Raw genomic sequence first — 15,254 nt, forward strand, 5'->3', positions numbered from 1 at the left:
CATATTTCCATTTTTAATCAAGTGGGGATTTTTTTTTTAAGACAAAACACGTAATTACTGTGAAAACATGTTTTAAAACCTAAATCACTTTAGTAAAAAAAAAAAAAAAGAATCACTTTCGTGGGTCAAGTGTATACATTTTATAATACAAACATTTGAAGAACTACGGTATTAAAAACCTCACGGGTAAAACGATCAACTCTAAAATTGGACTGAAATAAGATTGCTAAGAATTGTAACATTAAACAATGTATATAAAATATACTTAAGTTGGCTACAATGACAAACTAAAAAAAAACAAAGTTCTTGGATCAAATTAAATACAATTAATTAAACACAATGTAGTACGAGTTTGAATTGTAACTTCAAAATAATAGCTTGAAGAAATTCACCCCTCAGGTCATTTCATCAACCTGCACCGTCGGCGACAATGTGTCTTTACCGCCACTGGGGGCGCTGTCGCACACTTGAATAACCATGAGCGGAGTGAGAGGTGCATGAAATGGAGAAAAATGGCGGATCATGTGCAGGTAAGCGGGAGCTTGCCTTGTTTGCGCCCACAGGGACGCCACCGCGCCCACCGCCTGGTCCCGAGGCCGCTTCGGACGTCAGGCGGATGGACGCGGAGGCCAGCGGCGGACCGTGGCGGCGCGGCTCGGCCCGCCGGAGCGGAAAAGGACGCCAATGCCTCCGCCGCTGCGTGGCCTGCTGTCAAATTGTTAGCTTGTTCGCGTGGGGATTTGACGCTCCTCTTTGCGGCCGCGCTCCGCGTGGACCGACTTTCCTTCGGGACGGGGAGGCTCTCCAACGCGGGCCGACGCGCTCATTTTACCGCCCGTTGAAGGGAGGCGATAATGACGGCCGACCGAGACGCACCGCGGAGCGAGCGGCTAAACGCTCTCGTGCTTGCCGCCCGCCCGCTCATTTGCCGGGCAGGCCACGACAAACGCTCGGCCGTCGCTTAGCAAGCGCGTTCCAAGTCGGCATCGGGTTCCAACTCACCCTCCAAAAATATTTCGGTAGTAGGAGCCAGCTCGGTCTTTTTTGGCGGGACATTTTGCGGTGCTTTCAAAGTCGCGAGTTAGCAATGCTAACGTTAGCATAAGCCGAGACGTCATCTCCTCCCGCCCGATTGTAAACAAGCCGCTATGTTGTTGTAGCTGTTGTTGTTGTATTATTTAGTATTTTCATTTTCTTCGACAGCGCCGCTTGAGCTTGAAACCAAGCGAAAATATCCATTTCCTCTCGTTTTGTTTATGCTGGTTACCAAGCAGCGCCGTGTTGTCCAGTTAGCCGCCGGCGTGGTGGCTAAGCTAACCGCTTCTTTCTTCCACCTGACGCTCAATTCTGCGTCAAAAATGCCGCCGCTTCCGATGTGTCACTCGTTATTTGGGTGGCGCCGAGTTGACGTGGAGTCTCTCCGAGTTGCCTTGAATGAACCCGAGTCCGTCGTTCGTCTTTTCTCGTCATCAAACATGGCTTGGCCGTCGATAAAACATGAAAGTGTCATCCGTGCCATGCTTCCACGGCGATGCTAAAAAAACGGCTAGGACACCTGCTCCGGGTAAAAGTTTTGAGACTTTCTCAAAACCTTTGGTAGTCTTCATACAAATTTCCTTATTTTGCCATTGGCGCTGTAAAAGTGGATGGAGAATGTCACATGTATATATGTGAGCTCCCCCCAGTCTAAATGAATTGGACGTCCTGCACTGTCAATGGCTGTGTTCACAACAAAGTCACCCAAAATGTGACCCTTGAGTAACCTAAAAAAATACAAAAAATACAAGAAAGTGACCTGAAATGAACTTTTTGGCTTCATGGGCAACAACTAATTCACTTAATAAGATTTGGGTGTTTTAAGCATTTGCTCGCTCAGACAAACAGAGGTTTTTTTAGGCAGAAGATTGGGCGGTCCGGCCCGTGTTTTGCGCTGATAAGCGGTGTCGCCGCAGGGCCTCGCCCAGCTGGAGATCCTGTGCAAGCAGCTGTATGAGACGGCCGACACGGCCGTGCGCCTCCAGGCCGAGAAAGCTTTGGTGGACTTTACCAACGCTCCCGACTGCCTCAGCAAGTGCCAGCTGCTGCTGGAGAGAGGAAGCGTGAGTGCCCGCCGACTTTTAACGTGAGATGAAAATGTCGTGAAACCACATTGTGATCGTGCGGCTCGCTGGGCAGTCGTCATACTCGCAGCTGCTGGCGTCGACCTGCCTGTCCAAACTGGTGTCTCGGACCAGCAACCCTCTGCCCCTGGAGCAGCGCATCGACATCCGTGAGTGAACCGCACAGTGCTAATATCTTTACGAACGTTGTTTGAATGTTTTTTTTTTAAATGGCGCCATGTGTCGACAGGGAACTATGTGCTGAACTACCTTGCCACGCGGCCCAAGCTGGCCGCCTTCGTGACGCAGGCGCTGATCCAGCTGTACGCGCGCATCACCAAGCTAGGCTGGTTCGACTCGCAGAAGGACGACTACGTCTTCCGCAACGTCATCGCCGACGTCACGCGCTTCCTGCAGGACAGCGTGGAGCACTGCATCATCGGCGTCACCATCCTGTCGCAGCTCACCAATGAAATCAACCAGGTAGGGTCCTTTACGGGGGCGGTCCATGGGCGTGGCCGGACTTTTGGTCGCCGAGCGTTTGGTCGCCGGACGTTTGGTCGCCCGGACCCAAACAACGGGCGACCAAACGTCCGGCGACCAAAAGTACAGAGACAAAACAAGGTAAAACAACACGGTCTACGCATCAATAAAAGCCAACAATGGCCTTGAGCAGTTTCACTGAGCCGACGTGTGAGTGTAGAAGAGTTTGTATGTACATGCGTTGTCCCTTTTAAGAAGCGACATCAGTCAGGGTCTTAACAAGTTCTCCAACAAAACACAATAAAAGTATGGGAAATTTGGAGCTTTTCTTTAGCCTAATAATTAATAGGGCATTACGTATGACTAAATAATAATTCACAGTTTGTATTTAGGGAATTTGAGCAACAATTTTAAATGGTAATTATCAATAACCTTCCGGGCGACCAAACGGCCGAGTACCGTCCATAGGAGGCCTTCCTGTATCTGAACGTCATTTTTGCAGGCAGACACGGCGCACCCGTTGACCAAACACAGGAAAATCGCTTCGTCCTTCAGAGACGCTTCACTCTTCGACATCTTCACGCTCTCCTGCAACCTCCTCAAGCAGGTGGGTTGGGGGAGCTCTCCACGGATTCTGGGAACCATTGGCGGACTCGTGGGGGTGGCCCTGTAACTCAGTTTTTGGTGTCCTCAGGCCTCCGGGAAGAACCTAAACCTGAACGACGAGTCCCAGCACGGTTTGCTAATGCAGTTGCTGAAGCTGAGCTACAACTGCCTCAACTACGACTTCATCGGCACGTCCACGGACGAGTCCTCGGACGACCTGTGCACCGTACAGATCCCCACCTCCTGGCGATCAGGTAGCCTGGCGAGCCACGCCTCCCCCTTCTCCCAGCGTTTCGGTTCTCACGGAAATCCCCCTTCTGGTTGCGATCGACAGCATTCCTGGATTCTTCCACGCTGCAGCTTTTTTTCAACCTTTACCATTCCATCCCGCCTTCTCTGTCCCCATTGGTGAGTGGGCAGGCCGTCGAGCCGGCCGGCGTACCGTCGCCTTAGTGACACTCGGCGTGCGCAGGTGCTGTCCTGCCTGGTCCAGATCGCTTCGGTCAGGAGGTCCCTCTTCAACAACGCCGAGAGAGCAAAGTTCCTCTCGCACCTGGTGGACGGAGTCAAGAGGATCCTGGCCAACCCACAGGTGAGTTCGATCGCCATATCGGCGGTCGGGTTGGCGCCTGACTTGGGTTCCGTTCCCCCCCAGTGTCTACCGGACCCCAACAACTACCACGAGTTCTGCCGGCTGCTGGCGCGGCTGAAGAGCAACTACCAGCTGGGCGAGCTGGTCAAAGTGGAGAACTACCCCGAAGTCATCCGCCTCATCGCCAACTTCACCGTCACCAGCCTGCAGGTAGGGTTGAGTCATCCCCGGTAGCGTCCGGCCGGCGCCGTGTCATGTGGCGTGGTTGCCGTTTCAGCACTGGGAGTTTGCGCCCAACAGCGTGCACTACCTGCTGAGCCTGTGGCAGCGTCTGGCCGCGTCGGTGCCCTACGTCAAGGCTACCGAGCCCCACCTGTTGGAGACCTATACCCCCGAGGTCACCAAGGCCTACATCACCTCGCGCTTGGAGTCGGTGCACGTCATCCTCAGGTGGGAGAAACCGATCCGTGAGAAACTACCTACCGTGTTTTCTCGAATATATCCGCGTATAAGCCGCATCCTTGATGCCTTAAAGTCGTCGAATTTTACAATTTCTCTTGTATAAGCCGCCCCCGATTCACAATTTTCACCTCCATATTCATGGTTTTAATAGGGAGTACAAAAGCCTTACCCTTGATTCCGTCATCATTTTTTTTTTAGTTACAAATACTGCTTACCGTATTTTCACGACTATACAACGCATCATATTTTTAGCCGCAGTGTCAATAACGAGTGCTATTTCTGTATTTTAAACACACAAAGGACGCACCGTTTTATAGACGCAGCCAGGCATGGCAAAACATACACCAGCTTAAACATACACGCTACACCCACACGCTAAAAAGACGTTTTTAAAAAGGCAACGGAAGCAAAACCGAGCTCAATTGTACTTTATTTAGCCATTTTACGATGTACTCGCGTCATCATCACCCACAAATCCATCAAAGTCCTCATTTTTCTGTGTCCGAATTGAACAATTGTCCGAATAAGTCATCGAAAACGATGAGATTTATACGTTCGTCCAGGCAGCCACAATCCATTCGCAAATAGTAGCTAGCGTATCTATTCCAACGCTCTCTTCCATGCTTCGTAAGGCTGTGTTGATGTCGATGTCCAGGCCACAATCCATTGCGTGTTTTGACAAAAGAACTATATATCCCAGAAGTCACTGCGCAGTACTTTTTCTACGGGAAAAATAGTAGAGTCGGGGGGCTGCTTGGCGTAGTTGTGAGAGCTGTAGAGGATGGTGTACCCTATCCACTGATTTATTTGATTTTATCGTGATAACAATTTTAGTATTGGTCCATATATAAAGCGCACTGGATTATAAGGCGCCCTGTCTATTTTGGAGAAAAATTAAGACTTAAGTGCCCCTTATAGTCGTGAAAATACGGTATATGCGAGAAAATACGGTACTTCCTACCAGTTACTTTTGCTAGGAGAACTTCTTGGATAGAAGATCTAAAAAAAAGTCCTTCTTTCAGGGACGGGCTGGAAGACCCGCTGGATGATGCCGGCCTGGTTCAACAGCAGCTGGACCAGCTGTCCACCATCGGGAGGTGCGAGTACGAGAAGACCTGCGCTCTCCTGGTGCAGCTTTTCGACCAGTCGGCGCAGAGCTACCAGGAGCTGCTGCAGTCCACCAACTCCAGCACCGCCGACGTCACCGTGCAGGAGGGTTCGTGTCCCGCCGGCCCGCGGGGAGGGAAGTCGGGGGGTCCCGCCCCTGAACCGCCTTCGCCCTCGCCCCGACAGGTCGCCTGACGTGGCTGGTGTACATCATTGGGGCGGTGATCGGCGGGCGCGTGTCCTTCGCCAGCACGGACGAACAGGACGCTATGGACGGGGAGCTGGTCTGCCGGTACCCGAGCCCCGCCGCGCCCGTTCCGGCCTTTCCTCCTCCCTTTGCTCTCGTTCCCATTTCTTTTTGGGTTGGTTTCGTCGCCCCGCTACTTTCTCCATCCAAGTTTTGTTGCACCTTCTCTTCTATTTGCGTTCTTTTTTTTCTCGTCATTGTGGCTTTTTGGGGGGCTTTATTCTTTCTCCTTGATTTTCCGTGCCTTCCCGGCGCTCTCCCACCGCCGACCCTCCCTTCTTTCTTTTTTTTTGACCCGGCGGCGGCTCCTCCTCAGGGTCCTGCAGCTGATGAACCTGACCGACTCGCGTCTGGCTCAGGCCGGCAACGAGAGGTTGGAGTTGGCCATGCTCAGCTTCTTCGAGCAGTTCAGGAAGATCTACATCGGGGACCAGGTGCAGAAGTCCTCCAAGGTAGGTTCTCGCTCTCGCAGAACGCTGGCAAACGGTGGCAGCCCAGCGTCTAAGGCCCGATTCGTTTCTTCACGGCAGCTTTACCGGCGCCTCTCGGAGGTGCTGGGCCTCAACGACGAGACGATGGTCCTCAGCGTCTTCATCGGGAAAATGTGAGCGAGAAACGCCGCCGCCGTGGAGTGTCGGGCGCTCTCCAACCTCTCGTGTCTTTTTTCTCCTCTCGTCCAGCATCACAAACTTGAAATACTGGGGCCAGTGTGAGCCCATCACCTCCAAGACCCTGCAACTCCTCAACGACCTCTCCTTGGGATATCCTTAGCTACATATTCGGGTTCACTAAAACCAAAAGAAAAACTAAATAGTCCAGGGATAATCCAGGGATCTCAAACTGCTGTTGCGGCAATTTTTTTCTATTTAAACAAAAAGTCAAATTAATCCAATCGGGTGTCCAAATTGTGGCTCAAGGGCCAGATCCAGCCCAACACATCATTTTGCACGGCCAAGTTTGAGACCATTGGGAGCATTCCAAACAGATTAGATGGCCGTCCGCTTTGGGTTTTTCCTTGACTGCGGCCGCCCGGCGTCCACGTACAGCAGCGTGCGCAAGCTGGTCAAGCTGAGCGCCGTCCAATTCATGCTCAACAATCACACGGTGAGTACCGGGACCGGTCGCCAACCCGTCGGGTCGCCCGTGACCTCTGCCTGACCTCGTGCTTGTTCCGCAGAGCGAACACTTCTCCTTCCTGGGTGTAAACAACCAGTCCAACCTGAGCGACATGAGGTGTCGAACCACCTTCTACACGGCGCTGGGCCGACTCCTCATGGTAGACCTGGGTAAGGGCCTTTTTTTTCCTTGCATTGCACCGTTAGGGCATCAAAATCGACGACACCCAGTCAGTACACCTCAAAATCTAGTTTCCAACTGCAAATCAGCCCTACCCAACATGGCCGCCGGCTATACACGCTGCCCTAAGAGGAGCCTGGTTGCCTTTTGCAAAGGGATGAACATCTAGTGACGTCGACGGTAGACAATAAGTCATTAACATGTACTTTGATGTTGATTTAATATTATTTTAACTTAAGTTGAATGCTAATGCATTGACTTTGATGGGAACGTTGACTCGCGGCGGCCATGTTGGTAGGGGCGACGGAAAGTCTTTGTGATTCTGCGTCCCGTTGAGATGAGTTTATCGGGAGCAGGCGTCCCATTTCTTTGAGGTGGGAGGGAATAAGGGATTTGGGCGTGTCCGCCATCCACGCTAGCTAACGCGACCTTCTTTCAGGCGAAGACGAGGAGCAGTTCGAGCAGTTCATGCTGCCGCTGACGGTGGCCTTCGAAGCCGTGGCCCAGATGTTGAGCACCAACACCTTCAACGAGCAGGAGGCCAAGGTGGGTCGGTCCGACGGACCGGCGCCGAGCGAAAGAGACCGACCGGCGGCGCTAACTTTGCTCGCTGTTCCGGCAGAGGACTCTGGTGGGTCTGGTCCGAGACTTGCGAGGGATCGCCTTCGCCTTCAACGCCAAGACCAGCTTCATGATGCTCTTCGACTGGATGTATCCTAACCTAACCACGGGCGCTAACGTCGGGCCGGGGTCCGCTCGGTTCGGCTCCTTGACCGGCGCCGGCAGATACCCGACGTACGTGCCCATCCTGCAGCGGGCCGTGGAGTTGTGGTACCACGACCCGGCCTGCACCACGCCCGTGCTTAAGCTAATGGCCGAGCTGGTTCACAACAGGTGGGCTCTCCTTCAAATTTCGTTTCTTTGGGGGGAGTCGTGGCGGCGGCTTTGCTCTAAGCTGACGTCAGTCAACATGGCAGGTCGCAGAGGCTCCAGTTTGACGTGTCGTCGCCCAACGGCATCCTGCTCTTCAGAGAGACCAGCAAGATGATCACCACCTACGGTGAGCCCACCTTCAGCACCTAAATGTGACCTATCCCCCTTTTTGGGGTTTAAGTCGATCCTTAAATGGAAGGTTTTATTTTTGGGACACGATGCTAGTCATTTTTTCTTGATTCCTGTTGATTTTCTGGGTTGCGGTCTGATGATTTGGGGACATTTCTGGGTCGGCGTCTGTTGATTTGGGGAAATACTGGCTCGATTTGCATTCTGGGTCACTTTGTGTCAATTGGGGTGGTCTATCTCCTCAGGTAACCGCATCCTGACGCTGGGCGACGTTCCCAAGGAGCAAGCGTACGGCGTGAAGCTGAAGGGCGTGAGCGTGTGCTTCGCCATGCTGAAGGCGGTGCTGAGCGGCAACTACGTCAACTTCGGCGTCTTCCGCCTGTACGGCGACGACGCCCTGGACAACGCCCTGCAGACCTTCGTCAAGCTGCTGCTGTCCATCCCTCACAGCGACCTGCTGGACTACCCCAAGCTCAGCCAGTCCTTCTACTCCTTACTGGAGGTCCTCACCCAGGACCACATGAACTTTATCGCCAGCCTGGAGCCCCACATGGTCATGTACATCCTCTCGTCTATATCCGAAGGACTCACCGCACTGGGTGAGTACGTAAAGCCCCGCCCCTAGGTTTCGTAGACGTGAAGAAGATACGGTTTCTTCTTTGAAACGGTCCTTTGGATTCCCGTCGTCCTCATTTGGTGGCTTTGGCAGTGCATAAATCATCTCAATGGCGCCATTTGAATGTTTTGGTCAGACACGATGGTGTGCACGGGCTGCTGCTCCAGCCTGGACCACATGGTCACGTACCTTTTCAAGCAGCTATCGCGCTCCACCAAGAAGAGAGCCACGCCCCTGGCCGCCGACGAGCGTTTCCTGCACATCATGCAGCAGCACCCGGAGATGATCCAGCAGGTGAGGAGCCCGCCGGGCCGGCCGATTGAAACCAGCTGACTCACCAGCTGCCTTTTTTTGGTTTTTAAGATGCTCTCCACCGTGCTCAACATCATCATCTTTGAGGACTGTCGCAACCAGTGGTCCATGTCCCGACCCCTACTGGGACTCATACTTCTCAACGAGAAGGTGAGGCGCCTCTCGACTCGTCCCCGCGTTGTCTCTGAGCTTTTCGTGTGTGGTCGATTGGTCGCCCGACCGCGACAACGGGCGACCAAAAGACCGGCGACAAAACAAGGTAAAACAACACGGTCTACGCATGAAGAAAAGCCAACAATGGCCATGAGCAGTTTCGCTGAGCCGACGTGTGAGTGTAGAAGTTTGTATGTACATGCACTGTCCCTTTAAGAAGCGACGTCAGTCAGGGTCTTAACAAGTTCTCCAACACAAAACAATCAAAGTTTGGGAAATTTGGAGCTTTTCTTTAGCCTAATAATTAATAGGGCATTAAGTATGACTAAATAGTAATTCGGAGTTTGTATTTAGGGAATTTGAGCAACGATTAAAATGGTAATTATCACTTACCTTCCGGGCGACCAAAAGATCGGCGACCAATTGACCGTGTACCGAGCTTTTGAAGTGTTTTACAGAGGCAAGAAAACTTGTTTGTGTGCTTGTTTTTTGAATGTGCAGTACTTTGCCGACCTGCGCAACAGCATCGTGAACAGCCAGCCACCGGAGAAGCAGCAGGCCATGCACCTGTGCTTTGAGAACCTGATGGAAGGAATCGAACGTAACCTTCTCACCAAGAACCGAGACAGGTGCTGCAGCCGGCCCTCGCCCCGCTCCCGCTAGGCGCTCACGTCCGTTTTTTTTGCCTCAGGTTCACCCAGAACTTGTCGGTGTTCCGGCGAGAGGTCAACGACAGCATGAAGAACTCCACGTGCGGCGTCAACAGCAACGACATGATGAGCTGACGTCCCGACGAGCGCCCGTCCCGCCCCCCTCCGCGTCGATACGAGCTTCTATAAATATATACAGATCTATTTTAACGGCGTCGGCGGGAGGGCGGGAAGGCCCGAGGAGCTGGCTGCCCCCCCCCTCCCCGCCGGACCTGCCGCTGGAGCGTACGTTTCCTTTGCTAGCATTTTCCACCATGTTTATATTACGCGGGTGGAATTCTCCAGCTTTTTACATCGGCGGAGGCGGGAAAAGACAAAAGGAAGGAAGCGTTCACTTGTAAATAGTCGTCAAAGGCGCATCCACTTTGCACTCAATCTGGAAAGATTCAAAAAGCAAACGAGATTCCCAAGGACCAGGCCGGGAATCCATCTGGACCGGAGCGGTCTGGACCAGACCGGAGCGGAGCGGGCGCTTCCGCAACGACTGACGGTCGGAAGACGCGTGCGTGCGTGGCTACCTGAGAGCGTTTCTTCCAACTTTTTGTTTACTTTCTGGATTCCGGGGACCAGGTTGTGGTCCCGTTTGGTGTGCGTGCGTATGTTGGTGAGTGTTTGGGACACTGGCGCCCCTGGAGGCGCTGAGTTGCATTTGTGTCTGACGTGAATGTGGAGTAGCAGCTGTGTTGTCTCAGCATTGTGACTGCAAATAAACCTCATTCTTTGTATAAAACGTCCCTGTGCGGTTAAAAGACAAACTTAAGACGATGCTTTCGGTATATTTTGATATATTCTGGCTCGGGAATGTATGTTTATGGAAGTGGTTTGACGCAAAATGGCCGACAAGTGAGGCCTCTCGCTCCATTGGTTCGGCGCGCTTCGGGCATCTAGCCATTTAAAATATTTCTGCTGTTGAGTTGAGGCGGGTCTCGAAGACAGTCACGTGATGCGAGAGCAGCCCCTGCGTCGTGATGTCATTCGACTCAGCTGACTATCCTGCGCCATTTAATCACGTAGCTGGTCGGAAGAGCTTCGCAGCGTCCGTTTATTAAGCTCCTCTCGGTTGTCGTCTAACGTTTCTTCCTCCTTCGGCATGGCGAGTCAGTCGCAGGGTATCCAGCAGCTGCTGCAGGCCGAGAAGAGAGCCGCGGAGAAGGTGGCTGAAGCCCGCAAACGTGAGTGCAAAACACCGTGGCCTAGTTCCGTTCGTCCGCTAGTCGTTAGCCCCGAGGCCGTTCTTCCAGAATTCGTAGTGTTCGTTTGTCTTTACTGTAACGAAAGCCGAAAGTGAATTGTAGAAGTATTCGTTTCATTCGCTTCGGCTATCCTACTCCTCCAAATCGAGTTGAATTTTGGGAACGGGTCACGTGAGACTGCTTCCTCTTATGCTGCGGCGCCGTCACGTGACCTACGAGGACAGTCTATCCTTTACTTTTGACTAGCGTTACGGCCAGAAATAACAAATACTGTGTCATATATCTAACAAATACTGTGTCATATATCTAACAAATACTGTGTCATATATCAGCGCGACCTAAATGTTCTAGACAAAAATGTATAGTCCTGAAAACAAATGAATTGCAATTGCAGAAAGCCCAGACAGGTTAATTCACATATTACTCCTGCGCTTTCTGCCGTACCACGAGACGTCAAACTCTGTATACTTTTTCCACGTTTTGCTTTTGCTATCGCAGACAAAGTCACAAGTGCACGGCGAAGCCACGTCAACATGCTTTGCTGCGTTCTCTGCAGGTAAAAACCGGCGTCTGAAACAAGCCAAAGAAGAAGCGCAAGCTGAGATTGAACAATACCGACTGCAAAGGGACAAAGAGTTCAAGACCAAAGAGGCAGCGGTGAGGACGCCTTTACCGCCGTTGACGCTGACGGACGTCCCGTCCGTTTGGACTACGCCAGTTCAAACGGACGGGCGACCGGTCACTCGTCGTTCGTTGTTTTCTATACCTACACTTCAAAAACACGACTGAATTTTTGCGTTCAGGCACTGGGTTCCCACGGCAACAGTGCGGTGGAGGTGGACCGCGACACGGTCGAGCGCATGGGTCGTATCCAGGCCAGTTACCGTGGCAACCGAGACACCGTCCTGGGCGACCTCCTGCGTCGCGTGTGCGACATCAAGCCCGAGTTGCACGCTAACTACCGCGTGGCTGGCTAGCCGGTAGTATCTTCTAGTCTTTTTTCTGGGATAAAGGCTTTCCTGAAAGCGTCCCGTTAAGTTATTCGTCTTTTTGCCCGTGCTCTCGTCTGATAGGCCACGTATGGAGGCTTTTATTGTGGAAGTATTGTCCTCTACACGGCCAAGTGGGAATTCCTGTGTGTGTTAATTGTGTCAATAAATATGGTGTCAATACAAGAGATATTTGTTCTCTTTTACTGTCAGGAGGTGGAAAACAGTCAGTAAGCAAATTGACCTGCCACAGTGTCTCATACTTCCTCCAGGCTTGTTCTAGCTTATTTATTTGTCCAGCCTCGCCTATGAGTCAACTTATTTGGCAAAATATAAACGGGTCGGAGGTGAGCTGTTTTGGATGTGCTGTTCTTCCATATAAATAGCTTACTAAGTGGGAAATGCCGATGTTGTGAAAAGTAAAGCTCTCAATCGCGCCAGCCAATCGTGTCACGTGATTTCTCCCACTCTACGTGGCTTCGCTCTGTAGCCATAGATATCCCATTCACAAGGCTAGATGTCCGCTGTGTACCAACGTAACGACTGGACAGATAACTTGATGGTCAATGAACGTGTACTACGGCTCAAATTTCAAACCGTATTTTTCATTAACATAAAAGATGAAGTCAATTTAATACATACTTAAAAATATTTGCCTTCATAGATCTATATGAATCCTGCGAATAAGAGTGTTTGACTGGATACAATCATTCTCAGTGGGTTAGTACAAGAGAGAAGTTCTCTGCTCCAAGATGGCGACCACCGGCCGACTCCCCCTTTTGTTTTAATTGGTCCATTTCGCTATCGCTCTCCTCCATGACGTTAGTGGCGGAAGTGGAGCTAGCATTCTCAAAAGAAGAGACGGACTGTGAGCACGAGAGCAGAGCAGTCGCTTTAAGTATAAGTCGTCAATTTTCTCACTTTCCCCTCATTGTTTATTTTAGCTTTCTGAAAAAGGACCGAAAAACGCCAAGAAGAATTCCTCCAAGTTTCCCAGGTTAGTCCAATTTTTTGCCCGTGACCTCTGCAAGCTTGAATTGTTTGTTGACTTAACTAGTTATTTGGTTGGTTTAACTGTATTGGTGTGTATCTTTAGAATGTGGATAAACTCGATGTTCTAAATAAATAAATGCCATCTTAATCTTGCTGACGAAAAAGTCCAAGTGTTGTATATGTATAGTTGGGTTTAGGATTAGGAACTTTGTAAGGGTGAGGCAGAAAAAAAAATGAATACATGTTTTCATTCTGTAACAATGCAAACGTTTTCAAACTTTTGGACTCTTTTGATGTTGTTCCATCCATTGTTATAGAATATCAAAGCGTCAAAGCACCCTCCGGAGAAGTCCCCGACGACGGGCCGGCAACTGAATCGCTGACTGTAAGCCTTCCTGGGGGTCAAAGGTTGATACGCAAAAGGTTGAGGAGTTCAAATCTGCTTTTATAGCGTTCTGCCGTACGTTACGTGTACGATCAAAAGGGCTTTCTAGGGAAACTTTCCACGTCAGCGTCTTCTCGCTGCCTTTTTAGTGCAACTGAAGCTCCGTTTCATCAAGGTTCTTCGATTGGCCAGTCGCCGCCCTCTTTTTTCGCCCCCGGCCACCGGCCCAATCGGATCACGGCGCGGCGGCGCCTGCCGTCGTCATGCCGACGGTGATGCGGACCATGAGGACCAGAACCTCATTAAACGAATCTGTTTGGATAATCCTATAATGCCTGGCCGCTTGAGTGAGCCACCACACAAATAAAACGCCAATATTAGAGGGAAAAAGATCCACATTATCAAATCAGTGGCGTCAAGCCTACGGCCAAATTCGATTCTGCCCGGCGTAAACTGTGTTTGTGGTGTAATCTGACATTTCTCTACGCACTGATTCCAATGACATCTGCTTTTTCCCCTTTTTTTGTACTTTCTAAACATCAATGTTAATTTTTCTGTCCCTTTTTTTTTTTGCTTGTCAGTCATGAACCACAGCGCCATGCAGATGGAGCACAACCAGCAGGACCACGCCCACCACAATCACGTCATGGCGCCCACGGCCATGCCCACCCACGGAGGCGGTCACGACCACGGCGGAGGGGGTGAAGGGGACCACTGCGGCGGAATGGTAGGCGCTAACGCCGGGCCACGATCTGACGCTAAAGCTAACTTGCCGACCCCGCCTAGGCCATGACCTTCTACTTCGGCTACTCCAATGTGCCGCTGCTCTTCAACGGACTGACCATCAACACCGTCGGAGGTGAGCTCGACAAAACTGGCCCTCCACTGGGGTCCCGCTTACACTCCTCTTCCCCCAGAAATGGTGGGTGCCTGCCTGGGCGTCTTCCTGTTGGCCGTCCTGTACGAAGGCCTGAAGATGGGCCGCGAGTCGCTACTCCGTCGCAGTCAGGTCAACGTGCGCTACAACTGCATGCCGCTGCCGGGCGCCGACGGCACCGTGCTCATGGAGACGCACAAGACGGTCGGGTAGGTGGCGGTGAGCCGACGCGGAACCGTGCGGAACCCCGCAGAACCGTGCAGAACCTAATTGGGATGCCGTGGTTTTCCAGGCAAAGGATGCTGAGCCCCGCTCACTTCCTGCAGACGCTCCTCCACGTGGTCCAGGTGGTGGTCAGCTATCTGTTGATGCTGGTTTTCATGACGTACAACGCGTACCTGTGCGCGGCGGTGGCGGTGGGCGCCGGGATGGGCTACTTCCTGTTCAGCTGGCGCAAGGCGGTGGTGGTGGACATCACGGAGCACTGCCATTAACGCCGCACCCTCGTCTTAATGACGCTCATTTAATTTGCAGCCCGTAGTTTGGTGTCTAGCGCCGCCGGATGGACTTTAGCGCCCGACACGCATTTGATTTAGTTGTTCGGTGCCGTTTCGCACAATCACGTCCTTTTTTTTTAGTCGTATCGTGAAAGCCAAATGCTGAATTTTTAGAAGGTTTTAATGAGCCTTAAAGACACACGTTGCCTTTAAAGTTGTCAGGCGACAGGACCAATGCTGGAATCACACTTCTCAAATGATCACGCGTCATTGTATTCCCACAAAATCAAAAAAATGTTCTGAAATGATCATTAAACAATTCCTGTCAAACGCAGGCAAATGTTTTACATGTGCCAATAGACACTGTAAAGCAGTCAATTTATTGGGGGCTGCTGGAAATAAGGATTACGGAATTCTAGAATTAAAGTTGCCCCTACTAAAATCTGTGCAAGAGTTTGTATTTTTTTGTGGAATTTATGTACTCCATTTTTAAAACTATTTCCACTGTTTTTCGTGAACCACTTCACAAAATGTGTGCAGCTCATAGAAATCCTGCACTCCCCCGCCAGTCCGCT

General features: G+C 51.4%; 3 protein-coding genes across 3 annotated transcripts; all 3 read left to right on the forward strand.

Annotated features, from left to right (window-relative positions):
- The first annotated feature begins 387 nt into the window (after nt 1-387).
- On the forward strand, nt 388-10,475 carry xpo7 (exportin 7). The gene is made up of 26 exons (XM_077623640.1): nt 388-530; nt 1,953-2,099; nt 2,176-2,269; nt 2,350-2,582; nt 3,085-3,189; nt 3,277-3,442; nt 3,523-3,596; nt 3,661-3,780; nt 3,844-3,990; nt 4,058-4,230; nt 5,265-5,458; nt 5,536-5,641; nt 5,913-6,048; nt 6,127-6,200; nt 6,277-6,357; nt 6,637-6,700; nt 6,774-6,882; nt 7,332-7,438; nt 7,515-7,603; nt 7,679-7,786; nt 7,870-7,952; nt 8,200-8,553; nt 8,707-8,864; nt 8,934-9,032; nt 9,537-9,664; nt 9,727-10,475. Exons 1-26 carry the CDS (start codon nt 498-500, stop codon nt 9,818-9,820), a joined length of 3,276 nt encoding a protein of 1,091 aa, XP_077479766.1. The 5' UTR covers nt 388-497; the 3' UTR covers nt 9,821-10,475.
- A 226-nt stretch (nt 10,476-10,701) lies between these two features.
- atp6v1g1 (ATPase H+ transporting V1 subunit G1) lies at nt 10,702-12,113 on the forward strand. The gene is made up of 3 exons (XM_077622273.1): nt 10,702-10,917; nt 11,495-11,595; nt 11,742-12,113. The coding sequence occupies exons 1-3, from the start codon at nt 10,836-10,838 to the stop codon at nt 11,913-11,915; spliced, it is 357 nt and encodes a 118-aa protein (XP_077478399.1). The 5' UTR covers nt 10,702-10,835; the 3' UTR covers nt 11,916-12,113.
- A 628-nt stretch (nt 12,114-12,741) lies between these two features.
- slc31a1 (solute carrier family 31 member 1) lies at nt 12,742-15,125 on the forward strand. Its single transcript, XM_077622272.1, has 6 exons — nt 12,742-12,924; nt 13,238-13,305; nt 13,887-14,032; nt 14,092-14,164; nt 14,223-14,391; nt 14,475-15,125. Exons 3-6 carry the CDS (start codon nt 13,889-13,891, stop codon nt 14,674-14,676), a joined length of 588 nt encoding a protein of 195 aa, XP_077478398.1. The 5' UTR covers nt 12,742-12,924; nt 13,238-13,305; nt 13,887-13,888; the 3' UTR covers nt 14,677-15,125.
- The last annotated feature ends 129 nt before the right edge of the window (nt 15,126-15,254 follow it).

The sequence above is a fragment of the Stigmatopora argus genome, chromosome 16, assembly GCF_051989625.1.
Source record: "Stigmatopora argus isolate UIUO_Sarg chromosome 16, RoL_Sarg_1.0, whole genome shotgun sequence".
Taxonomy (NCBI): Eukaryota; Metazoa; Chordata; class Actinopteri; order Syngnathiformes; family Syngnathidae; genus Stigmatopora; species Stigmatopora argus.